Source organism: Oncorhynchus nerka, linkage group LG22, assembly GCF_034236695.1.
Source record: "Oncorhynchus nerka isolate Pitt River linkage group LG22, Oner_Uvic_2.0, whole genome shotgun sequence".
NCBI lineage: Eukaryota > Metazoa > Chordata > Actinopteri > Salmoniformes > Salmonidae > Oncorhynchus > Oncorhynchus nerka.
Window position 1 is genome coordinate 62,548,813 of NC_088417.1, and position 27,368 is coordinate 62,576,180.

General features: G+C 43.2%; 3 protein-coding genes across 5 annotated transcripts in view; all 3 read left to right on the forward strand.

The window, feature by feature from the left end:
• The first annotated feature begins 143 nt into the window (after positions 1–143).
• On the forward strand, positions 144–6,886 carry LOC115105449 (proline-rich protein 11-like). 3 transcript variants are annotated; one of them, XM_029627521.2, is made up of 9 exons: positions 145–601; positions 3,877–4,033; positions 4,173–4,293; positions 4,483–4,608; positions 4,858–4,947; positions 5,088–5,206; positions 5,449–5,508; positions 5,632–5,728; positions 5,825–6,886. In XM_029627521.2, exons 3-9 carry the CDS (start codon positions 4,246–4,248, stop codon positions 5,888–5,890), a joined length of 606 nt encoding a protein of 201 aa, XP_029483381.1. In that variant the 5' UTR covers positions 145–601; positions 3,877–4,033; positions 4,173–4,245; the 3' UTR covers positions 5,891–6,886. The 3 variants fall into 3 exon arrangements, with proteins under 3 accessions (XP_029483380.1, XP_029483381.1, XP_029483383.1); XM_029627520.2 differs by having other exon boundaries at positions 144–601; positions 5,449–5,728; XM_029627523.2 differs by lacking the exon at positions 5,449–5,508 and having other exon boundaries at positions 147–601.
• A 125-nt stretch (positions 6,887–7,011) lies between these two features.
• Positions 7,012–11,256, forward strand: LOC115105448 (nonsense-mediated mRNA decay factor SMG8-like). The gene is made up of 4 exons (XM_029627519.2): positions 7,012–8,574; positions 9,170–9,315; positions 9,438–10,361; positions 10,645–11,256. Exons 1-4 carry the CDS (start codon positions 7,056–7,058, stop codon positions 10,849–10,851), a joined length of 2,796 nt encoding a protein of 931 aa, XP_029483379.1. The 5' UTR covers positions 7,012–7,055; the 3' UTR covers positions 10,852–11,256.
• Positions 11,257–11,351: 95 nt separating this feature from the next.
• Positions 11,352–27,368, forward strand: part of LOC115105450 (protein yippee-like 1) — a 35,007-nt gene continuing 18,990 nt past the window's right edge. Inside the window, exons 1-3 of the mRNA XM_065007300.1 lie at positions 11,352–12,185; positions 15,329–16,900; positions 17,141–17,322. Coding sequence (XP_064863372.1) covers positions 17,286–17,322 — 37 coding nt within the window. The 5' untranslated portion in view covers positions 11,352–12,185; positions 15,329–16,900; positions 17,141–17,285. The remainder of the gene's footprint in view (positions 12,186–15,328; positions 16,901–17,140; positions 17,323–27,368) is intronic.

A 27,368-nucleotide genomic window follows, 5' to 3' on the forward strand; every position in this document is an offset into this window, starting at 1 on the left:
TGAAGGAAATGTTTGTTTATGTTTTGTTGCTCGGTAACACAATAACGGGCATTGCGGTTGGCTGTACAGTACTAATCTGTGATTGGACATTCTATCTATGTTGTTGGGATGTGTTCGGGTGCGTTCGTAAATTCACTCTGCCTATCTTTACAATTTCAGAAAAATCGCACTACGACCATTTTACTCGCCCTAGCAGAGCTAGTTAGAGTGTTTTCATGTTATCCAGAGCATTGGTGGCTGTAACCATGCTGTTGGCAACAATTTAATTACCCCTTTTGCCGACGTTTACTGAAACCGGCCGTATTCAACGGGTGTTGAGCGTTCGTAAATTCATCAGTTATTATATTCTGCGCTCTCGCACACTCAGACGAGAGCGCTCAGAAATCGGAGCAGATTGTCAGAGGGAATTTACTAACGCAATCCGTATTCAGTAGCCTATCCACGTACGTCTTCATCCAGCTGTTTGTAATACGTTTCCTGATTTGTTGAAGCGAATTTATTACTATATTTTGAAAATCTTTGCTTGTTTTTATGAGCAAAGATTGTACACATATATTTTGTATTCTCTAGTTTGAATACGGTTTTATGGCTGGATCAATGGGTATGTAACGTCAGATATAAATGTCATTAACGTTCATTTGCGTGAATAGCCAAAAAATATGAGACATCTGGATTAAACTACCGCCACGAATAACGTTAGCTAGCTAGCATTATGTGTTGCAAAAGCTCTGCTGGCAGCAAAACTAATTTGTATAGCTAGGCATTCGTTTGGCTGATGAAGCAGAATGTGTTGACAGTTTATATTGATTCTTTAAAACAGTTTTGTAGATGTAGGTATAAAAAAAGCAGTTAGTCCAGCCTGCTTGTAACCGACTAAACTCCACGATGTATGATGGAGTTGAGCTGTGACTAGTGTGGGCGCACTGGAGCGCCGACGTCACATAAAATCAACAATGTTGTGTGTAATTGCGGGCTATTCTTTGGGTGCTGAACCATGTAGTTTTTAATAAAAACGGAATTGGATGTGACGTCGGAGCTATTGTCTGTCCACACTAGTCGCCAATCGTGGAGTTGAGTTTAATCGGCTAGCCTGTTTAAAAATATTTAAAAAACATTATCTATATATATATATATATATATATATATAGATAATGTTTTTTACTCTTTTATATAACTAGGCAAGTATGTTTGTAGTTGTTAGGTTAGCGAGTTGTGGTTACAATTAAGATACTCAATTATTGGACCTAGGTTATAGGCTGCCTAAAGAAAACATAGCTTGTAAAATTAGATCTTGCCCAAATACCATGGCAGCCAAAACATTAAAAGTGTGTGTGTTGCACCCACAACATTACAAGTGTGTGTGAATTTAAGTTTGGTGTGTAAAATATACTGAACAAAAATATAAATGCAACAATTAACGATTTTACCGAGTTACAGTTCAAATAAGGAAATCTGTCAATTTAAATTAATTCATTAGGCCCTAATCTATGGATTTCACATGACTGGGCAGGGGCACAGCCAAGGGTAGACCTGGGAGGGCATAGGCCCACCCACTTGGGAGCCAGGCCCAGCCAATCAGAATTAGTTTTTTTCCCCCACAAAAGAGCTTTAAGTCGGAAGTTGACATACACTTAGGTTGGAGTCATTTAAAACTCGTTTTTCAACCACTCCACAAATTTCTTGTTAACAAACTATAGTTTTGGCAAGTTGGTTAGGACATGTACTTTATGCATGACACAGGTTATTTTTCCAACAATTGTTTACAGACAGATTATTTAACTTATAATTCACTGTATTACAATTCCAGTGGGTCACAAGTTTACATACACTAAATTGACTGTGCCTTTAAACCGCTTGGAAAATTCCAGAAAATTGTCATAGCTTTAGAGGCTACTGATAGGCTAATTGACATAATTTGAGTCAATTTGAGGTGATCCTGTGGATGTATTTCAAGGCCTACCTTCAAACTCGGTGCCTCCTTGCTTGACATCATGGGAAAATCAAAAGAAATCAGCCAAGACCTCAGAAAAATAAGTTTTTTTTTTTTTTTGTATACCTCCAGAAGTCTGGTTCATCCTTGGGAGCAATTTCCAAGTTACAACGTTCATCTGTACAAACAATAGTACGCAAGTATAAACACCATGGGACCACGCAGCCATCATACCGCTCAGGAAGGAGACACATTCTGTCTCCTAGAGATGAACGTACTTTGGTGCAGTAAAATAAGTCCTATATCGACATAACCTGAAAGGCCGCTCAGCAAGGAAGAAGCCACTGCTCCAAAACCACCATAAAAAAGCCAGACTACGGTTTGCAACTGCACATGGGTACAAAGATCGTACTTTTTTGAGAAATGTCTGGTCTGATGAAACAAAAATAGAACTGTTTGGCCATGATGACTATCGTTATGTTTTGGAGGGAAAAGGGGGAGGCTTGCAAGCCGAAGAACACCATCCCAACCGTGAATCACGGGGGTGGCAGCATCATGTTGTGGTGGTGCTTTGCTGCAGGAGGGACTGGTGCACTTCACAAAATAAATGGCATCATGAGGTAGGGAAATTATGTGGATATATTGAAGCAACATCTCAAGACATCAGTCAGGAAGTTAAAGCTTGGTCGCAAATGGGTCTTCCAAACGGACAGTGACCCCAAACATACTTCCAGAGTTGTGTTTCAAAATGGCTTAAGGACAACAAAGTCAAGGTATTGGAGTAGCCACCACAAAGCCCTGACCTCAATCATATAGAAAATGTGTAAAGTAGCCACCCTTTGCCGTGATGACAGCTTTGTACACTCTTGGTGTTCTCTCAACCAGCTTCACCTGGAATGCTTTTCCAACAGTCTTGAAGGAGTTCCCGCATATGCTGAGCACTTGTTGGCTGCTTTTCCTTCACTCTGCGGTCCAACTCATCCCAAACAATCTCAATTGAGTTGAGGTCTGGTGATTGTGGAAGCCAGGTCATCACTCTCCTTCTTGGTCAAATAGCCCTTACACAGCCTGGAAGTGTGTTGGGTCATTGTCCTGTTGAAAAACAAATGATAATGACACTAAGCGCAAACCAGATGGGATGGCGTATTGCTGCAGAATTCTGTGGTAGCTATGCTGGTTGCGTGCCTTGAATTCTAAATAAATCACAGACCGTGTCACCAGCAGAGCACCATCACACCACCTCTATGCTTCACGGTGGGAACCACACATGCAGAGATCATCCGTTCATCTACTCTGCGTCTCACAAAGACACAGCGGTTGGAACCAAAAATCTCAAATTTGGAGTCAACAGACGAAAAGACAGATTTCCACCTGTCTAATGTCCATTACTCGTGTTTAACTTTTAACAAGGCACACATGTTAATTGAAATGCATTCCAAGGAACTGCCTCATGATGCTGGTTGAGAGAATGCTAAGAGTATGCAAAGCTGTCATCAAGGAAAAGAGTGACTACTTCAAAGAATTTGTTTAACACTTTTTGGGGGGTTACTACATGACACCATATGTGTTATTTCATAGTTTTGATGTCTTCACTATATTTGTACAATGTAGAAAATAGTAAAAAATAAAACCTTCATGAGTAGGTGTGTCCAAACGTTTGACTGGTACTGTATATATATATAATGTATTCCTGCAAACACATGCTTTTAAATAGATAGTTGTTAACTCAATGACTGGAAGTCTGTGGGAACAGCTAGCATGTCATTGTGCTAACACTAGTAGCAATGCACCCCACTACCCCACCACTGCTGGAAAAAAATCCTAGGGGAAACACTGGTTATCTACAAAGTCAACATTAATCTATGGCTGGCTGAATGATCATGCACAAGAGGGTGGACAATCCTATCAACTCATAACCCTTATCATTCTGTGTGTATTTTCTTTAGACTTGGAAATTGTGACCCAATCACCCAAACCAGTCCAGCGCAACTAGAAGACCCCCCTGTAAAGAATGTGAAGAAATGGGTTCCTTTACTGGGTGTCAGAATGCTGCTGCTGGCATTTGGCAGGATATTCCAAATCTGGAGGAACAACCTGAGCCAGGTAAGTTTCTACAGCAAGGCTATGTTTCTAACAGGGCTGTTTTGGTTGAGGGAAAATGTTATGTTAGATTTAATTCCCAAACATGTGCCTCTATGTCAGTTACACTGACCCAATTTCTACTTTCATGTATCTATTGCAGTCATTTGCTGGATTTTGGAAAACAAATATTCTGGTGGGGGTATGCCAAACAAATAGAGACCCTCCAGAATCAAATGGCTGAGATGCAGAGGGAGATGGGTGCCTTGCATTCTGCTCTTCAGGTGAGACACCAACCACCACTCATCTGAACATACCTCATGGTATGATCATGTGACAAAAAGCCACATGCAGTACTACATCACCAAAGCCTATCTTGTTTCAGCAGGGTGGTAAGACTGGATGCCACTGCCATGGGACTGTTGCTGGTAGTTCAGTCTGTCCAATGTTTCCTCCTACCCTTCTTCCATTAGGCTGTGGCTCCAGTGTGGACCCTCTCCCTGCTCTCACACCACCACCACCACCTCTTCCTCCTACATCCAACACTTTCCTGCAACCCTACATCCCTAAAAAAAAGAGTGGCTTCCAATACTCAACAGGTAAGAATTGAATAACTCATCTTTCATAATTTTTTTTATTTGGTGGTCATAGATTTCTGTCCCGTGTGGTTCAGTTGGTAGAGCATGGTGCTTGCATCGCCAGGGTTGTGGGTTCAATTCCACACTGTGGACGAGTACGAAAATGTACTGTATGCACTCATTACCGTAAGTCATTCTGTATAAGAGTGTCTCCTAAATTACTCAAATGTAAAATGTATTCTCTCCTATGATCTGACCTCTGTCACTAAGGAGAAGCAGGACATACTGGTGGCCGTGACCCTCAGGGATTTACAGGCTGTTAAACTGAGAAAGGTTATTGTCAGCAGTGTGAAATCAAAGGTAAGCAATGCATATACCTTAGCATACTCAAAAGTAATTTCTGCTTCCACCTGTACAAAATGGAAGCTCCACAGGACACTCCCACATAGCATGCAGTAATGTGCCTGACTCTTTCTTGCATTTCCTGTCTTTTATTTTAGAGAACTCTAGAGAAGATGCATGCCCCTCTGGTCACTGTGGCAGATCTGCAGAATGTCCGTCTGAAACAATCCCACTGCCAACTGCCCCCTAAACTTCTCAAACGCCTTAGCTTTGGCAGGTAAACCAATCCCATATTTCTTAATTGGCTGCCATTTGCTCTCCATCATGGTCCTGGGGACCCACCACATGTTGTCCAGGCTTTTTCCCCCAGGCCAGTTATGATAATTTAATAAGGTTTATCAGGCCTGGAACAAAAGCCTGCACACCAGGATTGAAGAACAGTTTTTGAAACATTTGTTTTCTTGATTGGATTTATTTAGTCTTATTGTGGAGATTATCAAATGTTATTTCCCACTCTAGAACACCTACCAAAAGCCCTATGAATCTGCGTACACAGCTGAAAAGGATTCAAATCAATAGGTTATGCATTTCAACACTTAAGTGCTTTATTCTGGGATTCTTGTGTTACCTGAACAGGAAGTCAAAGGACTGTCATCAAGTGAGAGCTGAGTCTGACTATAAGTGTTTCTCTCTACTCTTTAGGAGTCCTGGTGGCACTCCTCTGTTTGATAAGGAGAATATGGAGACGGGCACTGGCCTCGCCCCCATCATGACTCAGGCCCTGCGACGCAAGTTCCAGGTAGATCACTCTTTACAGAGCCTGTGTGTCTTATGCATGTGTGGTTTAAAGGTGTGTCCCCTTTGTCACCACTTATATTGTTCTTTATCCCCTCAGAGTGCCTTACCACGAGGACTGTCTCCAAAGGCAAAGAATCTCAACGAAAGCTCTGATCAAAACTGAGACATTTGTTGATGTATACACAGATGTCGACCGAGACTAGTTCAAATGTAACGGAAAGGCAGTTGCCACGATGAAAAGTTCCAGTGTTGTAATGAGGACGGAACGCAAGCTATAGATGTAACTATTGGCACAATGCACATTCTCTAGCACTTTCTGGTTTCCACTGCTGAATGGGTTATTTCATACTTTTTCCATTGCTGAATGAGTTACTAAGTGCTAGGTAGATTGAGGATGAAAAGAGGAAACACTTGTCTTGGACCACAATTTTAAAAAGGACATAAAAGTTCTAAAGGCAAGCAGTTTCTGTAAAAGCCTTGACCACCCCACTGTATCAAACAGGTTTCTGTAAAAGCCTTGACCATCCCACTGTATCAAACAGGTTTCTGTAAAAGCCTTGACCATCCCACTGTATCAAACATGTTTCTGTAAAAGCCTTGACCATCCCACTGTATCAAACAGGTTTCTGTAAAAGCCTTGACCACCCCACTGTATCAGACAGGTTTCTGTAAAAGCCTTGACCACCCCACTGTATCAAACAGGTTTGGTCAATCCCAACACGGCCTGCATGCTTCTTGGAACAGTGAAACCAAGGAGGGTGTTAAGTGAGCGATACTGAGATTTAAAAGGCAGTAGTTGAGATAATCTGAACACGTAGTTGAAACAATCTGTTACTTGGAATGAGTGAGAAGCATCACTTGGTTTGAATGTGGTTTCAGTTTAATATTTTCTATGAGGAAGTCGATTTTAACCGTTGTAAATGTATCTGTGGGTCTATGTTTGGAAATTGCACATTGACTGGGGACCCTATGTTTGAGCTATTTCACGTTATTTGTTACTTTTTCCAAAAAGCTTCTTGCATTATCTTTTGATTTATTTATTTTTCACATTGAGCACATTGTTTTTTAAAGTATTTGAACCAATATTGTGTTTATAAGAATATAATTTCATTTGTGATTTCCTAGACATGTTTAGGAAACACCAAATAAATTAACAACAACAAAAAATGTACCGGTTTTGGTTGCTGGAAGGGTAAAAAGTCACACAGAAAATGTATCTGGTTTCTACCACAGAAGTATAAGGTTTCTATACGGAACATTTTACTTGTGTTCACGGAAAGTGGCCTTGTGCGCAGCTGTTTATCTTCCCCATGATATGAGCGGAAAAAATGGCGTTGCCCGTGAGTGTGGGAGCGCTTCTAGAATCAGAAGTAATAGAGGATCCATTATACAAAGATGAAGGTCTCTGTGTACTTGGTATATTCGGTAAGACTGCAATGCTACCCGGATCACCGAAAGGGTTTCTAATCAACACGCTCGCGGACAAGCACATCTATCCACTATTTGGACTGGACGAGACAGACAATCACAACAGTGGAAGCTTGATTCAGGCGTACTACAGCCAAGAAAACCGCGTATTGTATCTGGTGCTTACTTCAGTTTGTGACAACCGACAGCTTTTGTGGGCGTGTGAGTCTTTGAGTACGGGCGTCGGGCACTCGGAGGCGCACGAATTCTGGAAAGGAGCGGATAAACAGCATTGCTTAGCATTGCTTTACCTATTCTCGTTGTGCCATGTCCTGCTACTGGTCCATCCTACATGCTGTTTTGATGTCACCTATGACCGATTGTTCCGTGCTCTGGATGCACTTCGCCAGAAAGTTCTGCCACTACTACGTGCTGCAATCAAGGATTCCACCATATCCAAAGAATGGAAGGTGAACTGCCGGCCCTGTCCTCCTCGCCTGCTATTCGTATTCCAGATGAATGGAGCCCTGCGAAGCTATGGTGGAAATGGTTCAGACCCTTCTGGGGGAAATGCTGATAAGCCCAAGAAACACTCGCCAAGGAGACGCCTCCAGCATGCATTGGAAGACCAGATATATCGCATTTTCCGGAAAAGTCGGGTCCTCACCAACCAGAGCAGTAATTGCTTATTCACTGTCCCTGCTAACCAAGCGTTTGTTTACGTGGTGCCTGGGCCAGAGGAGGACCCAGTGGCAGCCGTGCTAGGGCAGCTGCGCTCCAACTGTGCCCTGAGGGAAAATGACACCAGCACCTCTGTGTCTGGACCCAGGCGCTACCAACAAATGCGTCACTCTGCAAGACAACCATCCTTCAATGTAGAAAGCAGCAGCCTCTCAGGGGGGCAACTAGTAGACTGTAATCTGAAGGAGTTCCTTTGGCAGCATGTCGAACTGGTGTTGACCAAGAAAGGCTTTGATGACAGCGTTGGTCGCAATCCGCAGCCTTCTCATTTTGAGCTGCCAACCTACTCCAAATGGGCACAAGTGGCCTACAGGCTGCATCAGGTCATGATAGCCAACACAGAGGAGGAAACTGCAGAGCTGGCTGTCAAAGTGCAGAGTCAGCTTAAGTTTTTGGAAGGTTTCCTGGACGCAGATGCCAAGTTCTCTGAGAACCGCTGCCAGAAAGCCCTGCCACTGGCACATAGTGCCTACCAGTCTAACCTTCCCCATAACTATACCACCACTGTGCATAAAAACCAACTGACACAAGCACTTCGGGTCTACAGCCAGCATGCACGCGGTGTAGCTTTTCAGCGCTATGCCTTGCAGTTGCATGAGGACTGCTACAAGTTCTGGAGTAATGGGCATCAGTTATGTGAAGAGCGCAGTCTGACAGACCAACACTGTGTGCATAAGTTTCACCTGCTGCCTCAGCCAGGTAAAGCCTCAATCACTGTACAGAACATACTACTGTTACTATAATTTCTAAAATATGTATTATTTATTACACAAATGAAATGTATCATAACAGGTATCAACAGAGTTGGCGGTCAGTGTACCTCAGAATATCAATGTTGAATTGTGGTGTTTATTATGGCAAACTGTCTTCTATGGGGTTTTCTCGTTTGGGCAAAAGGCTGTCCGATGTGACACGAAAACTGATAAGTGGTCGAGGAGTGTGTCAATTTGTTAGTAGGCAAACGGAAGTGTCCGCCTCTCCTCGATATCCACCTTTCATCGGGGATAGTCATGTATCTTACCGTGTAAGAGTTTTCAAATCTGCCACACCCCCTTTGAATCAGCGTTTGTTTTGTCAGAGGAGAAAAACATGCACACATAAAAAAAAAAAAAAAAAATATATATATATATATATATATATATATATATATAAAAAACAATATGCTACTTATTGTTGCCTATATAATATCTTGCACAACTTAATTTGTTTTGATGACGTTACACATTTATTTTGGGTTGTGAGAGGATGCATGAGGTGAGCAAATCAATTGATAAAAGGCCATTGTCATCTGCAGATGAGAAGCCAGAGATGGACCGCAACCCGCCCATCCTCAACCACAACAGCAGGGGGCGTTCCACTAGCTCCTGTAACTGTGGCCGGAAGCAAGCCCCTCGTGAGGACCCCTTTGACATCCAAGCTGCCAACTACGACTTCTACCAAGTTAGTATCCGCTTTAACCGATCTCTACAGAGGACACCAGTATAACCCCATGATCTCTTTTAAAATCTATTCAATTGTACTCCAGTCTTGTTTACACTTTGTCTCACTCTGTTGCCTTGTAGATGTTTGAGGAGAAATGCTGCGGGAAGCTGGAGAGGATCGACTTTCCTGTTTTCCAGCCAAGCACCCCAGACCCAGCCCCGGCCTGTGAAGAAGAACCCAGACCCACTGAGGTGGCTGCCCCAGTCCCAGTCCCACCGTCAGAGCCTGGGTCAGGGCCATCAGAGGGGGAGAGGCTAAAGGAGAGCATCCCAGCGTCCCACCCAGTGTCCCACACCCCCGGAGAGAGCACCAGCCTCAGCCTGGCCCTCAGCCTGGGCCATTCCACTGACAGCCTAGGGCCTTATGGAGATGGAGGGGGCGGTGAGGGCCAGGAGAAGAGGCCCAGCCTGGTGGATCGCCAGGCCTCCACTGTGGAGTACCTTCCAGGCATGCTCCACTCAGGCTGCTCCAAAGGTCTGCTGCCTAAGTTCTCCAGCTGGTCGCTGGTCAAGCTTGGCCCTGCTAAGACCTACAACCCCCACACTGGCCTGGAGCAGCCAGGCTTCCTGCCTGGCTCCTCCTTCCTCCTTCCCTGGGACGTGGTGATTCGCTCCCGCTCTGAAGAGGAGGTGGGCTTAACTGAGCCCTTGGATGGGGGACCCTCCTCCTGGCCGGCCCCCAACAAAACCGTGGCGGGGAAGCGAGGGAGTGCAGGGGGCCTTGGTCGGGGACGCAGGCGGGATGACGTGGCCCGGGCCTTTGTGGGCTTTGAGTATGAGGACAGTAGGGGCCGGCGTTTCCTCAGCTCAGGACCTGATAAAGTGGTGAAAGTGCTGGGGCCTGGAGGGGCCAAAGAGCCAGCCACCAGGGCCCTGAACACAGACATGCCCCTGTACATTCCCTCTCCAGCCCAGGGGCGTGGCCTAAAGACCCACTACGCCCAGCTGGCGCGCCTCTACATTGTGGTCCCTGACGCCCCCTTGGAGATAACACTCAACCCACAGGTACACTTACCTGGCATACATTTCCCTGACATATATTTCCCTATCAACGGGTGTTTGTCACCAGGAATATTTGAGAGGAATTGACTTACCTATCTTGATAGACAAGCTGTTATGCTAAACTGTCATTACAATTTCAACTGAACTCATTGTGAGTTCTTAGTGTAGCAATATGATGTGTAGAGATGCATTTTGTGTTGGCAAATAGTCCCTTTGTTGATTAATGAGAGATAATGCTTGATTAATGTTAACTGTAAAACGCTGCCCCTCTTCTTTTTGTTCTTAGGTCCAACCCGGCCCCCCTCCATGTCCAGTGTTCCACCCCGAGCGGACAGAGCTGGTGCTGCCCTCCGATGGCCTGTGGGTCCTACGTTTCCCCTATTCCTATGTCACAGACCGTGGCCCATGCTACCCACCTAAAGAGAACCAGCCCCTGGCCAGCTACAAGGTCCTCAGAGGCATCCTGCGTGCCAGCCCTCTTCCTCCACAGTAATCTCTACTCACACCATAGCACCGCAATGTGACTCTCGCACTTATTTGCAAGGTTAGTTTAAAAATGACTTTGAGTCAGTTGGACCGTGTTCTCTTGCGTAGTGTTGTTTCATCCCCCTAAAATACTATTTTGAGTTAAATGGAATTGTGCTGGGTTAGTTAATTATGAATGACAATCTCAAAAGGAAAAAGGTGTTGATCTGCATAGAACTGCATCTCCACTTGGATATATTTCAAATTAAGATCTTGTTCTCTGATCTTATGTTATTCATGGTATCTTTTTAACAGGGTTGTCAGGCTGTATTTTCAGCTCTTACACTTAAAGGGCCATCTATATAAAACACTGGAAAATCACGTTTGTGACTGCACTGGGCCTTTAAGGAGAGAATAAATGACATTTTATTGATCCTTGTTTGTTGGCTTTATTCACTGTTATTGTGCTAGGATCATTGTTCAGACCACCATATAAGGGTGATATCACACATTACAGTTAGTCATCAATAAATTAAATGGCATGCAACGTTTATGTGAAGCCTAGCCACAGAATTCTTAGATGAATGCACAGCACTAGATGTCGCTATTAACCAAGTTATTGAGTGTGGCGTCATGAGAAAGTTCTCTACATGGGCCCCTAACAAATTTATTTTTATTTACCTTGCAGAAAGATTAATAATCCTGTAATTTAAAATGCTTGGCATGTGTATCTTTTTTAATATCCGTTTGTCCTTCAGGCCTGGTGTGTATTATGGGTGGCATGATCATGCATGCCTCCAACTTGTATTACAATGCTTAAATAAATATATTGTTCTGCAGGTACAATGTTTGCTGTTGAGCAGTCTACCCGTCATGTATGTAGCCTATTTATCCATCATGACATAAAAAAACAATCTTGCAATTTGTCCGTGTTGTCTGGTAAATGTAATTGGTAGGCTTACTGAGACACAAAGTGTGCAATGCGTTTCTGTTTATGAACTCTGCTATTGCGGACCCCCACACGTATGCGAAATGGACAGTAGGCACCTACTTTTCTCCGCGCAACGATTGGTCAGCCATTACCATCTGTAGCCAATCGGCACAATGTTGCTATGCTGTAATGTTACATTGATTGGTTCCCTTGACTGTCAGTCTGCCTCAGACGGGTACTGTCTTTGCGCAATAACATCAACTCAAGCGGTGCGCTCAGTATCAGATGGACCTCCTTCGTTACTTATTGAGCATTGAAGTCAACTCGTAGAAGCAAACCTTAACCCTCTAAACTGAATGAGAAGGATTTGCCACATAAAGATGTGATCGGCAAAGCACTAGAGGCGACGATTGAATTTTCTCTATCCAAAGGTAAAGTCAATGCTTATTGTTATTGCGCAACTGTAACGGTACATTTTAAAACTGACTGCATCTTGTCCGAAAGTTTATAATGGGGCCTGAGACTAGATTATAACTATTTGATAACAATTAAACGATAATACGATTCTGACCGACTGTGCTTAGTGTATAACCTACATGTATAGTATATGATGCGAGTAGGATTGATGTCAAATATACGCGGTGGCACTACATGCGCTGGTTTTAGATTACACAAAGTTGGCAGTGTCGTATTCTGCACCACCGAATCCAAACATTGCTTTTGGTGCATGCGGACGATGGAAGTAGAAGTTGCAAAGAGGAATCCGTTATGAAATTGTTTCGGTTCTGACATGTTTTTGTTGACAATCATTTGTCATTACTTATGCCATTATTAATATAATTGACAAGCTTGTATTGGTTGTTTTAACAGTCATTCAAAATGTTACCATCGTTTAGTGGTTGTAACAAATGCTGTAATAAATGTAACATCTGTTATTGTCATCAATATTTTGAACCTTTAACAATCTTTCCTAAATTACTCTGTGACCCGATAGAGGCCTCTCACTATCTTGCTATAGTTTTTGCTAAAAGACCATAACAAAAATAGTGAATACAGTTAAGGTCGGGCCACAAACGGATGACAGCTGGTTCCCCTTGACTAGTCTACTCTAAATCTCGACTAAGTTGGCAGAGAGCAAAAGGGTAGCTATTTTTACCCACAGTAACATCTCTGTTCATTTTGACATTTTCATTGATATCTAACTTGGTTTCCTATTTAGTCATAATGACCTTAACTGGCATATAAATAATTCAACCACTTAACAGGTAGTTTTAAAACCACCCAAAGGAAGCTACCTATGGAACACATCATAGCAGATGCATCACGTGATATGGTCAAGAGCTCAATGTTTGTCATCTTCTTTCTTAGCCACTCAGTACCATGACCAAAACAACCTTTTAAATCATTGTAAGCGTAAGCACAAAATTCCAGCGTAAGCATGAAATCAGTGCCAATATGTCAATTAGTGCAACAGAGATATAGCTGTGTGGGAGTGTTGTGTGGGCCAGTAACTGAAAGGTCGCTGGTTCGAATCTCCGAGCCGACTAGGTGAAATATCTGATGTGCCTTTGAGCAAGGCACTTAACCCTAATTGCTCCTCTGGATAAGAGCATCTGCTAAATGACTGAAATGTCGTTTTTTTTATTTTTAAAAAAGGTTGTGAGCCCTGGGGCCGCCTGAGTAGGAGGCTTTCTCTCTGTCAGTCGGCATACAAATGGCTGTGTATGGCTAGACTGAGGTTAGTATGGTAGCACACTTTGGAATCAATTGCCATCACAGATGCTGGAGGGAAAAATCTGGGCATAATGTCCCTATAGGTATAGCCAGGACAAGTACAATACAATGTATAATAAACCTGGTGATAGTCAGGAATGTCTTACAATTCAAAAGTTCATTTCCCCTGAAGAGTGAACGGTTTAAATTATTCAGTGTTTACTCCATTGTTTTTGCACCTTGTAAGGTAACTATGGTATACGTTCCCTAATGCACATCAGATAATGCAACACTACAAGACAGTCCCTGAAATGGATCAAGTATTAGCGTGTTTTCACTGCTTCCTATCATCTTGTGTGTGTGTGCAAAAAGAGTGCTATTCAAAGGTCATTGCTGGGTGCTCATTTGGCACCAATTCAGAGACCAGCTCTTGCATTCATCCAATGCTAATAAACAGAGGGAGGGAGCATGGCAGGGATGTTTACACCTCTATCCAACTGGTCACACCTATTTCCTGCCAGTCATTCACACCATCTGGGACGTTGGCAGAACGTTCTACACCCCTGGCCTCCTCGCATCCAGGAGACTGCCCTGTGTTGTGAAGGATGTGGCACATTCCATGTCTATGTTTTAAGCAGGATCTGATTGAGATGAAAAGCCTAGAGACAGTGCATGCATGTGACTGAGTGTTTCCAGGTGTGTGTATGTTTTCTCAATGATTCTGGTGGCTTTGATGCTCAGTATATACACTCGTGGCCAAAAGTTTTGAGAATGACACAAATATTAATTTCCACAAAGTTTGCTGCTTCAGTGTCTTTAGATATTTTTGTCAAATGTTACTATGGAATACTGAAGTATAATTACCAGCATTTCATAAGTGTCAAAGGCTTTTATTGACAATTGCATGAAGTTGATGCAAAGAGTCAATATTTGCAGTGTTGACCCATCTTTTTCAAGACCTCTGCAATCTGCCCTGGCATGCTGTCAAAGAACTTCTGGGCCACATCTTGACTGCTGGCAGCCCATTCTTGCATAATCAATGCTTGGAGTTTGTCAGAATTTGTGGGCTTTTGTTTGTCCATCCGCCTCTTGAGGATTGACCACAAGTTCTCAATGGGATTAAGGTCTGGGGAGTTTCCTGGCCATGGACACAAAATATTGATGTTTTGTTCCCCGAGCCACTTAGTTATCACTTTTGCCTTATGGCAAGGTGCTCTATGTGTTGGTACCATTCTTTATTCACGGCTGTGTTCTTAGGCAAATTGTGAGTGAGCACACTCCCTTGGCTGAGAAGCAACCCCACACATGAATGGTCTCAGGATGCTTTACTGTTGTCATGACACAGGACTGATGGTAGCGCTCACCTCGTCTTTTCCAGATAAGCTTTTTTCCGGATGCCCCAAATAATCGGAAAGGGGATTCATCAGAGAAAATGATTTTACCCCAGTCTTCAGCAGTCCAATCCCTGTACCTTTTGCAGAATATCAATCTGTCCCTGATGTTGTTCCTGGAGAGAATTGGCTTCTTTGCTGCCCTTCTTGACACAAGGCCATCCTCCAAAAGTCTTCGCCTCACTGTGCGTGCAGATGCACTCACACCTGCCTGCTGCCATTTTTGAGCAAGCTCTGTACTGGTGGTGCCCCGATCCTGCAGCTGAATCAACTTTAGGAGACGGTCCTGGAGCTTGCTAGACTTTCTTGGGTGCCCTGAAGCCTTCTTCACAACAATTGAACCGCTCTCCTTGAAGTTCTTAATGATCCGATAAATGGTTGATTTAGGTGCAATCTTACTGGCAGCAGTATCCTTGCCTGTGAAGCCCTTTTTGTGCAAAGCAATGATGACGGCACTTGTTTCTTTGCAGGTAACCATGGTTGACAGAGGAAGAACAATGATTCCAAGCACCACCCTCCTTTTGAAGCTTCCAGTCTGTCATTCGAACTCAATCAGCATGACAGAGTGATCTCCAGCCTTGCCGTCGTCAACACTCACACGAGAGAATCACTGATGACATGATGTCAGCTGGTCCTTTTGTGGCAGGGCTGAAATGCAGTGGAAAGGTTTATTTGGGGATCCAGTTAATTTGCATGGCAAATATGGACTTTGCAATGAATTGCAATTCATCTGATCACTCATCTGTCATAACATTCTGGAGTATATGCAAATTGCCGTCATACAAACTGAGGCAGCAGACTGTGAAAATTAATATTTGTGTCATTCTCAACTTTTGGCCACAACTGTACATTTGCTAAAAGTGCATCACAACCTCAGAAAAGGTGCCAGGGTATTCATGCCTTTCTTTCCATCCATTCAATGCCATTAAAATCCTTAAGAGTGCAGCATTTCATGACTCCAGTCACTGTTAATGGACAGGGTCACTATATTGGCATTGCTGCCTTGCCTAGCTTGAAGTAGCTTTATTTGTTGTATTGAACCGATTTTCATATTTTGCGCATGCGTATTGCCTAAACATGTTTTGTGGGTATTGCCTGGAGTAAGCTGTGCACATTTGTGCGTGTCTATATAATTTGGCTCTCAGATCTCTTGAAATTAACAAAGCTAGCTAGCAAAACAACCTGACAAAAGGACACTAACGTTACTATACTGTACAAACAATTTTCGAAGTTGGAATAATGTACATTTTGGAGGGTTCGAAGAGTGGAAGTCAACTATAATGAAAGTTAAGATGAGGCAAAGGCAGCATAAAGCATACAAGATGTGACTTTATTCATGACAGGCATGGCAACCACCATCTCCCTCACTGCTAGCTGTTGGGCAGGCGAAGAGAACTGGACTGTCCACCACTGGCGGCGCCATTCCAGCCATAATAATGGCCGAAACAGAGCAAACAGAATGGCATCAAACACCTGGAAACCATGTATTTGATACCATTCCGCTCCACTCATGAACACAAGCCTGTTCTCCCCAATTAAGGTGCCACCAACCTCCTGTGCTGTCCACTTGTCTGAAACATCATTACCAATTAATACCTTTTAGCTGGGTTTTACACCTCTTGGACATTTACTTTTGCTTTGTGGACGGTTTGGGAATGGAGCTTCTCCCGCCACTTAATGCGGGCCAGAGCCTTGGCTTCTACAAGATAGATGCAACTCACTACACTACAACCATTCTACATGTGTGGCTGCATGGCAACGCACACGCACGGGAGGATTCAGCCCGTCAGAGAGCATGATCCCCTAATGGATGGAGCTGCCTGTGTGCTGTGTGGGAGAAGAACTGTGCTACCAGCTACTGTTTGTGTGTGACTTTTTGTGTCAGTGTGAAAATAAAACCGAATGAGGCCTTGCGGATGCGTCTCCAATCCCTCATGACTGTGGGGCCTGCTGTGTGCATGCAGAATAACATTCTGCTGAAACTTCTACAACACTGTCACACAGAGGTTCACCAGACGGATGGACTTAATTTACAAGAAAAGGTAGGTCTTAATGCACTTTCCTTTGAAATCTGCAGGTTAGGCTACTGTTTAATCATGAGAATAGACAACGACCCTTTGAATGCATTTGATTTATCAAGCTACAATTTCATGAGACACTTTTTGATGTTTGAACAGCATTTTTCAGTCATTTCGATTGTTGATGTGGAAATTTTGTTAGAATCTTTTTTTTAAATAATTACAAAAAATGTTTACCCCTTTTTCATGATATCCAATTGGTAGTTACAGTCTTGTCCCATCGCTGCAACTCCTGTACGGACCCTGGAGAGGAGAAGGTCAAGAGCCATGCGTCCTCCGAAACACGACCCTGCCAAGCTGTACAGCTTCTTGACACACTGCTCGCTTAATCAGGAAGCCAGTGGCATCAATGTGTCAGAGGAAACGCTGTACAACTGGCGACCGAAGTAAGTGTTCATGCACCCGGCCCACCACAAGAAGTCTCTAGAGCGTGATGGGACAAGGACATCCCACCAGCCAAACCCTCCCATGGGCAACGCTGGGCCATTTGTGCTCCGCCTCATGGGTCTCCCCAGTCACAGCCAGCTGGGACACAGCCTGGGCTCAAACCCGGGTCTGTAGTAACGTCTCTAGCACTGTGATGCAGTACCTTAGAACGCTGTGCCACTCAGGAAGCCCAGAACCTTTTTTATTATATACAGGTAACTGCCAAAATAAAGGAAACAGTGTGTGGCGCTACAGAGGGTGGTGCAGGCAGCCCAATGTATCACTGGGACCGAGCTCCTTGCCATCCAGGACCTCTTTATCAGACGGCATGAAAGGAAGGCCCAGAAAATCATTAAAGACTCCAACCACATACTGTTCTTTCTGCTTCCGCATGGCAAGCGGTACCGGTGCTTCAAAACAGACACCAACAGGCTCCTGAACAGCTTCTATCCTCATGTCATAAGGCTGCTAAATAGTATGTGTAGCCATTTTGTTAGATATCTGAGTTGACCCTTGTATTTTAGTCTTCTCCATGCACACTCACTGACACTCCAACACACAACCACGCTGATGCTACTCTGTTAATCATATATCCTGATGCCTAGTCACCTTACCCCTACACATTTTTATTTAACCTTTTATTTCACTAGGAAAGTCAGTTAACAACAAATTATTATTTACAATGACGGCCTACACCGGCCAAACCCGGACGACGCTGGGCCAATTGTGCTCCGCCCTATGGGACTGCCAATCAAGGCCGGTTGTGATACAGCCTGGAATTGAACCAGGGTGTCCGTGGTGACATCTCCAGCACTAAAATGCAGTGCCTTAGACCGCTGCCCCACTCGGGAGTCTGTACATACGCACCTCTATTGATCCAGTATTCCTGCACATTGTAAACATGGTACTGGAACTGACCCTGTATATAGTATGCTTTCTTTATCGTGTTCTTATTTTTATTTATATATTTTTTGGTTTGTTTTACCTTGTTACTTTTTGCATTACATTGTTATTGATTACTGCATTGTTGGGATTAGAGTTTGCAAAAACTCCATTTCACTGTGCTGACTGAATGAATTACATTTTATTTTCGTGTCAAATCACCAGTTGGCAACCCATCCCTTATGGGATTAATTGACACATTAACAAACATTACAATAATTCACTGTGATAATTCAGTGATAATTCTTCTTCCGATGTTCTCTGCAGTGCGCATCGCATAAAGAGTGAAAACATAGTAAATCAATACATAATGGTAAATAAAGTTATCCAAACAATAACTATATCCCTAGAGCAGTAAAAAAATATACATACATACATACATACATACATACATACATACAGTTGAAGTCGGAAGTTTACACACACCTTAGCCAAATACATTTAAACTCAGTTTTTCACAATTCCTGACATTTAATCCTAGTAAAAATTCCCTGTCTTAGGTCAGTTAGGATCACCACTTTATTTTAAGAATGTGAAATGTCAGAATAATAGTAGAGAGAATGATTTCTTTCAGCTTTTATTTCTTTCATCACATTCCTAGTGGGTCAGAAGTTTACATACACTCAATTAGTATTTGGTAGCATTGCCTTTAAATTGTTTAACTTGGGTCAAACGTTTTGTGTAACCTTCCACAAGCTTCCCACAATAAGTTGGGTGAATTTTGGCCCATTCCTCCTGACAGAGCTGGTGTAACTGAGTCAGGTTTGTAAGGCCTCCTTGCTCGCACACATTTTTTCAGTTCTGCCCACAAATTTTCTATAGGATTGAGGTCAGTGCTTTGTGATGGCCACTCCAATATCTTGACTTTGTTGTCCTTAAGCCATTTTGCCACAACTTTGGAAGTATGCTTGGGGTCATTTGTAAGTCGCTCTGGATAAGAGCGTCTGCTAAATGACTTAAATGTAATGTAAATGTCATTGTCCATTTGGAAGAGCCATTTGCTACCAAGCTTTAACTTCCTGACTGATGTCTTGAGATGTGGATATATTGAAGCAACATAATTGTCCTGCCTCATGATGTCATGTATTTTGTGAAGTGCACCAGTCCCTTCTGCAGCAAAGCACCCCCACAACATTATGCTTCCACCCCTGTACTTCAAGGTTGGGATGGTGTTCTTCTGCTTGCAAGCCTCCCCCTTTTTCCTCCAAACATAAAGATGGTCATCCAAACATAACAATGATCATTATGGCCAAACAGTTCTAGTTTTGTTTCATCAGACTAGAGGAAATTTCTCCAAAAAGTACGATATTTGTCCTCATGTACAGTTGCAAACCGTAGTCTGGCTTTTTTATGGCGGTTTTAGAGCAGTGGCTTCTTCCTTGCTGAGTGGCCTTTTAGGTTATGTCGATATTAGACTCGTTTTACTGTGGATATAGATACTTTTGTACCTGTTTCCTCCAGCATCTTCACAAGGTTCTTTGTTGCTGTTCTGGGATTGATTTGCACTTTTCGCACCAAAGTACGTTAATCTCTAGGAGACAGAACGCGTCTCCTTCCTGAGCAGTATGATGGCTGCATGGTCCCATGGTGTTTATACTTGCGTACTATTGTTTGTACAGATGAATGTGGTACCTTATTACATTTGCAAATTGCTCCCAAGGATGAACCAGACTTGTGGAGGTCTACAATGTTTTTTTCTGAGGTCTTGGCTGATTTATTTAGGATTTTCCCATGATGTCAAGCAAAGAAGCACTGAGTTTGAAGGTAGGCCTTGAAATACATCCACAGGTACACCTCCAATTGACTCAAATTATGTCATTTGGCCTATCAGAAGCTTCTAAAGCCATGACAATTTTCTGGAATTTTCCAAGCTGTTTAAAGGCACAGTCAACTTAGTGAATGTAAACTTCTGTCCCACTGGAATTGTGATACAGTGAAAGTAAGTGAAATAATCTGTCTGTAAAACAATTGTTGGAAAAATTACTTGTGTCATGCACAAAATAGGTGTCCTAAACGACTTGCCAAAACTATAGTTTGTTCACAAGAAATTTGTGGAGTGGTTGAAAAGCGAGTTTTAATGTCTCCAACCTATGTGTATGTAAACTTCCGACTTCAACTGTGTCTACACACGTGCCATTTACCACTTAGAAGCTAAATATTTTTAGGTAGCCCTTTTTCTTCTATTCCAGGCTTTATCTAAATATTCCGCAAACTGAAATACACAATGGACAAAAAAACATTTCAATTTCTCCTCATCGCTCATCCATATAATCCCAGAGTATATCTGGTGTGCTTTCTGGAATAAGAGCAAGCGTATATCATGGTAGAAAGGGCAATAGAGGATCAAATGAGTTTCATTCTCTGAGGTCACAATAGTTACATAGTCTTTCCTCTTCCATTTCAACACAATACCGACCTGTTTCAATACCCAGAGGCAATATCCCTGATCTTACCTGTTTGAATACCCAGAGTCAATATCCCTGATCTTACCTGTTTGAATACCCAGAGTCAATATCCCTGATCGTACCTGTTTGAATACCCAGAGGCAATATCCCTGATCTTACCTGTTTGAATACCCAGAGGCAATATCCCTGATCTTACCTGTTTGAATACCCAGAGTCAATATAACTGATCTTACCTGTTTGAATACCCAGAGGCAATATCCCTGATCTTACCTGTTTGAATACACAGAGTCAATATCCCTGATCTTACCTGTTTGAATACCCAGAGGCAATATCCCTGATCTTACCTGTTTGAATACCCAGAGTCAATATCCCTGATCGTACCTGTTTGAATACCCAGAGTCAATATCCCTGATCTTACCTGTTTGAATACCCAGAGGCAATATCCCTGATCTTACCTGTTTGAATACCCAGAGTCAATATCACTGAACTTACCTGTTTGAATACCCAGAGGCAATATCCCTGATCTTACCTGTTTGAATACCCAGAGGCAATATCCCTGATCTTACCTGTTTGAATACCCAGAGTCAATATCCCTGATCTTAACTGTGCACATAGCGATCTCTTGCTTTTAAGTAGGTTATACATAATATATCTCTCGCACACGAATTCATCCTTAAAAGGTTCTCAATTTGGGATTATGATTTATATATTTTTTCATATTGCATCAACTGTGTTTTTTTAATAATATCTATGTCTCCTTTAATTTCAAATCAAATCAAAACAATGCAGTTCAAGAAATATAATTAAGAAAATATTTACTAAATAAACTAAAGTAACATAATAAAATAACAATAACGAGGCTATATACAGGAGGTACCGGTACCGAGTCAGTGTGTGGGGGTACAGGTTAGTCGGGGTAATTTGTACATGTAGATAAAGGTAAAGTGACTATGCATCGATAATAAACAGTGAGTAGCATCAGTGTAAAAACAAACAGGGGGGGTGTCAATGTAAGTAATCCGGGTGGCCATTTGATTAATTGTTTGGGCCTTCCTCTGACACGCCTAGTATATAGGTCCTGGATGTCAGGAAGCTTGGCCCCAGAGATGTAATGGGCCGTACGCACTACAGACAGTAGCGGCTAATGATCGGATGCCAAGCAGTTGCCATACCAGGTGGGGATGCAACCGGTCAGGATGCTCTAAATGGTGCAGCTGTATAACCTTTTGAGGATCCAGGGACCCATGCCAAATCTTTTCAGTCTCTTGAGGGGCAAAAGGTGTTGTTGTCCTGGCAACACACTGCAAGGTCTCTGACCTCCTCCGCGTAAGCTGTCTCATTGTTGTCGGTGATCAGGCCTACCACTGTTGTGTCGTCAGCAAACTTAATGATGGTGTTGGAGTCGTGCTTGGCCATGCCATACAGGACAGGAGGAGACTAAACACGCACCCTTGAGGGGCCCCGTGTTGAGGAACAGCATGGCATATGTGTTGTTTTCTTACCCTTACCACCTGGGGGCGGCCCGTCAGGAAGCTATGTGGGCACTATGGTGTTGAATGCTGAGCTGTAGTCAATGAACAGCATTCTCACATAGGTGGGAAAGGGCAGTGTGAAATGTGATTGAGATTGCGTCATCCGTGGATCTGTTGGGGCGGTATGTGAATTGGAGTGAGTCTAGGGTTTCCGGTATGATGGTGTTGATGTGAGCCATGACCAGCCTTTCAAAGCACTTCATGGCTACCGACGTGAGTGCTGCGAGGCTGTATTAATTTAGGCAGGTTACCTTCGTGCTTGAAACATGTAGGTATTACAGGGAGAGGTTGAAAATGTCAGTGAAAAAACCTGCCAGTTGGTCCACGCATTCTTTGAGTACACGTCCTGGTAATCCGTGTGACCTCGCGGCTTTGTGAATGTTGACCTGTATAAAGGTTTTGTTCACATCGGCTACAGAGAGCATGATCACACAGTCGTCCGGAATAGCTGGTGCTCTCATGCATGCTTCAGTGTTGCTTGCCTCAAAGCGAGCATAAAAGGCATTTAGCTCGTCTGGTAGGCTTGTGTCACTGGGCAGCTCCGCAGTTGGGTTTCTGTTTGTAGTCTGTAATAGTTTTCAAGCCCTGCCACATCCAACGAGAGTCAGAGCCGGTGTAGTGGGATTCAATCTTAGTCCTGTATTGACGCTTTTCCTGTTTGATGGTTCGTCTGAGGGCATAGCAGGATTTCTTATAAGCACCCGGATTAGTGTCCTGCTTCTTGAAAGCAGCAGCTCTAGCCTTTAGCTCGGTGTGGATGTTGCCTGTGATCCATGGCTTCTGGTTGGGAAATGTACATACGGTCACTGTGGGGACGACGTCGTAGATGCACTTATTGATGAAGCCGGTGACTGAGGTGTTATACTCCTTATTGCCATTGGATGAATCCCAGAACATTTTCCAGTCTGTGCTAGCAAAACAGTTCTGTAGCGTAGCATCCGCATCACAGTCCTGTAGCGTAGCATCAGCGTCCTCTGACCACTTCCGTATTGAGCGAGTCACTGGTACTTCCTGCTTTAGTTTTTGCTTGTAAGCAGGAATCAGGAGGATAGAATTATGGTCAGATTTGCAAAATGGAGGGCAAGGGAGAGCTTTGTATGCATCTCTGTGTGTGGAGTAAAGGTAGTCTAGAGATTTTTCCCCTCTCGTTGAACATGTGACATGCTGGTAGAAATGAGGTAAATCGGATTTAAGTTTGCCTGCATTAAAGACCCCAGCCACTAGGAGCGCCGCTTCTGGGTAAGCATTTTGTTGATTGCTTATGGCCTTATACAAGTCGGCAGGTAGCCTTGTGGTTAGAGCGTTGAGCCAGTAACTGAAAGGTTGCTGGATCGAATTCCCGAGCAGACAAGGTAAAAATCTGTTGTTCTGCCCCTGAACAAGGCAATTAACCCACTGTTCCCCGGTAGGCAGTCATTGTAAATAAGAATTTGAACTTAACTGACTTGCCTAGTTAAATATGATTTTTTTCACAATTATACAGCTCGTTGAGTGCTGTTTTAGTGGTAGCATCGGTTTGTGGTGTTAAATAGATGGCTACGAATAATATAGTATAATATAATATATCTTGGTAGATAGTGTGGTCGACAGTTTATTATGAGGTATTCTACCTCAGGTGAGAAATACGTTGAATATTCTTTAATATTAGACATTGCGCACCGGCAGTTATTGACAAATAGACACCCCTTCTCGTCTTACCAGACATAGCTGCTCTGTCCTGACGAAACACGGAGAAGCCTGCCATCTCCATATTATTAGTGTCATCGTTCAGCCAAGTCTCTGTAAAACACAAGATATTAATCAATCAAATGTATTTATAAAGTCCATACATCAGCTGATGTCACAAAGTTCTGTACAGAAACCCAGCCTAAAACCCCAAACAGAAAGCAATGCAGGTGTAGAAGCACTGTTTGTAATGTCCCGTTGGTAGGATAGTGTTAATCGTTGATCCAGTTTGTTTGCACGTTAGCCAATTATACAGAGGGTAGTGATGATTTACTCATTTGCCAACGAATTCTCACAAGGCACCCAGACCTCCGCCTCCTGTATTTCGGTCTTTTCTCACGTGAATGACAGGGATTTGGACCTGGTCTCCGGGAAGCAGTATATCCTTTGTGTCGGACTCATTCAAGAAAAAATCTTTGTCGAGTTCGAGGTGAGTAATCGCTATTCTGATGTCCAGAAGCTCTTTTCGGTCATAAGAGACGGTAGCAGCTATCCCTTCCAGTGCCATTATGCAGCTGTTCACAGTCAGACTGTTGAAAAAGGTCAGACATTTCAGATGCCCAGGCTCCCCCTTTGGATAGATCCCATTGAAAAACGTTACTAGCTATTCTGGCAGTTGGCATATCCAACAGTCTATTCCAAAGTCTCACCATACACAGCTTCCATCTCACCTCACAGGGTTCCCAGCCCATGTCCCCAGTTATTGCAAGTATAGGTGCAAACTTGTGGACACCTAAAAAGTAACGTACTGCTCTGTTATGGACACTCCACACTCCTGCTGAATAGTCCAGAACAGGACACACGTCTGATGCAGTTTGGAATAAGTAGAATAACCAATATCTTTGAGTGTTTTTGTTTTTCCTATAACTCCCCCAAGAGCTCTACTTGCTGAGTCGGCCAGGGCAGATGTGCCGTATAGAAAGGTCATGTGTTTATCAATAAAAATACCCAAATATTTATAATTGCTAGTAAACTCCAGAATTTCTTCACCAAAACAAAACTGAAAAGCACTTCTCTTAACGCATTTTAGAAAAACAGGTACTATCTGTGTTTTTGTCTGGTTGATTATACTTGTGCATGTGACATTTAAAAACTTTAAATGAGGGTAACACTGTATGTTGATAGCAGGTGCTTCCACACAGGTGTGGTTTCTGAGTTAAGCAATTAACATCCCATCATGCTTAGGGTCATGTATAAAAATGCCCAGTTGCCCATTATTTGGTCTACCTTTGCTAGAAGACAAGATCTCCGTGCCTTTGAACGAGGGGTCTCAAAGGAGCATGGGGGTTTAAAGGATGTGTATATCTGTCTCAGTCACCAGATCTCAACCCAATTGAACACGTATGGAAGATTCTGGTGCTGTGCCTGAAACAGTGTTTTCCACCACCATCAACAAAACACCAAATTATGGAATTTCTTGTGGATGAACGATGTCGCATCCCTCCAGTAGAGTTCCAGACACTTGTAGAATCTATGCAAAAGTGCATTGACGCTGTTCTGGCCCAACGCCTTATTAAGACACTTTGTTTTTACCCCCCTTGTTCTCCCCAATTTAGTTAGTCTTGTCCCATCGCTGCAACTCCTGTACGGACTCAGGAGAGGCAAAGGTCGAGAGCCATGCATCCTCCGAAACACGACCGTGCCAAGCCACACTGCTTCTTGACACACTGCTTGCTTAACCCAGAAGCACCAATGTGTCGGAGGAAACACCGTACAACTGGCGACACGAGTCAGCATGCATGCGCCCGGCCTGCCACAAAGAGTCGCTAGCACGTGGTGGGACAGGGAGATCCCAGCCGGCCAAACCCTCCCTAACCCGGAAGACGCTGGGCCAATTGTGCACCGATTGTACACCACCTCATGTGTCTCACGGTCGCAGCCAGCTGCAACACAGCCTGGGATCAAACCCGGGTCTGTAGTAATGCTTCTAGCACTGCGACGCAATGCCTTAGACCGCTGCACCACTCGAGAGGCCCCCCTAAAATCCATTTTTAAAGGCTATGGAGTTCATATTGGGAATTATTCGGATGAAATGTGTCCATATTTTGGTATTTTAGTGTGGATCATACATCGTTCTATGGCTGAGTTGAGCAGTGTGTCATTTTGTCGGATGATATGAAATATGCTGTCATCGGAGGCTATCGCATGTGTATCTTGGCTACATTGGTATTTACATTTGGTGAAAATTGTTTGTTAATTTAGGTTAATAGCATATGTCACTCTGGATGTTGGAGATATATGTTGTATGGTGAACTTGGGCTTCATCAAGGTTTATTTGTGAGTAAATCTGGCTTTGATAATAACCAGTGCTTCCCCAGCCACTGACCTCACCGCACGGCACTGTAGCTAGTTAGCAAAGTGGTGCTGAGTTAGTGGAGCTATTTGTGAAATCTGGTGACGTCCCTGGCCTACATATTGTAACATTGTAATATTGTTGTAGTGTTGTTCATTTTATATTGTACATTTGTAATAATATCATAATATATTGTATGATGTATTGTTTTATTTTTGCAGGCTGTTGTTACATTTTGTTGTGATGTAATTGTTTTAATCCTGTTTGGACCTGAAGAAGTTAGCTTAGCTTGGCAGTAGCTAATGGGCATCTTAATAAATACAAATGTACTAGTAGCCTATCCTAGTCTGGTCATTTCGACGTATACTGTCACACTCACACACACCAGTACTGCTGCTGCTACTGCTGCCACTGACCTGGTTCTCCCACTCTTCTTAATTTACAATTTTTTATAATGTGTGTATCTCTCTCTCTCTCTCATGCTACTGCTGTCTTTCATTGTCTTTATTTCATTCTCTCTCTTTTCCTTCTGTTATTCTCTTTCTCTTCCTCCTGCTCTTGCTGCCATTTCTCTTTGCATCTCTGTCCTCATTTTCCCTGCCCTTTTTTAGATGATCTCTTTCTCTCCTATCTCTCTCTCTTCCACTTTCATTCTTCCAGTATCTCTGACCCCTGTGTTCTCTCTGTCTCATGCCCATCACTCATGCCAGCCTTATCTCCATCCCCATGGCACAGATGCCTGTTTTGTTCTAGCTAGTTGGCTGAACAAAACTTCACAAACACTAACAGATGTATTCTTAACTGAACTCGTTGTCAGTTCGCTAATGACAACATAGACCAAAAAGCTGTGAAAGGGCTTGACTCAGACTGAAATAGATGCCGGTACTCATTTTGGGTGCCGATACTGTTTATATTTAGGTGCAGGAGCTCCACAATACTTTGAGATAATATTCTATAAGAGGAACAGGAGCTCAAGCAGTAGAACCTTTGAGGTGCCGGTACTCAGCTCCAGTGAGCTCCTGCACAAGCGCTGGTGGTGAACGCTATATCGCCAAACAGTCTCACTCCCTGAAAATAATTTCAGACTCCTCTCTTCCAATATCGAAAAG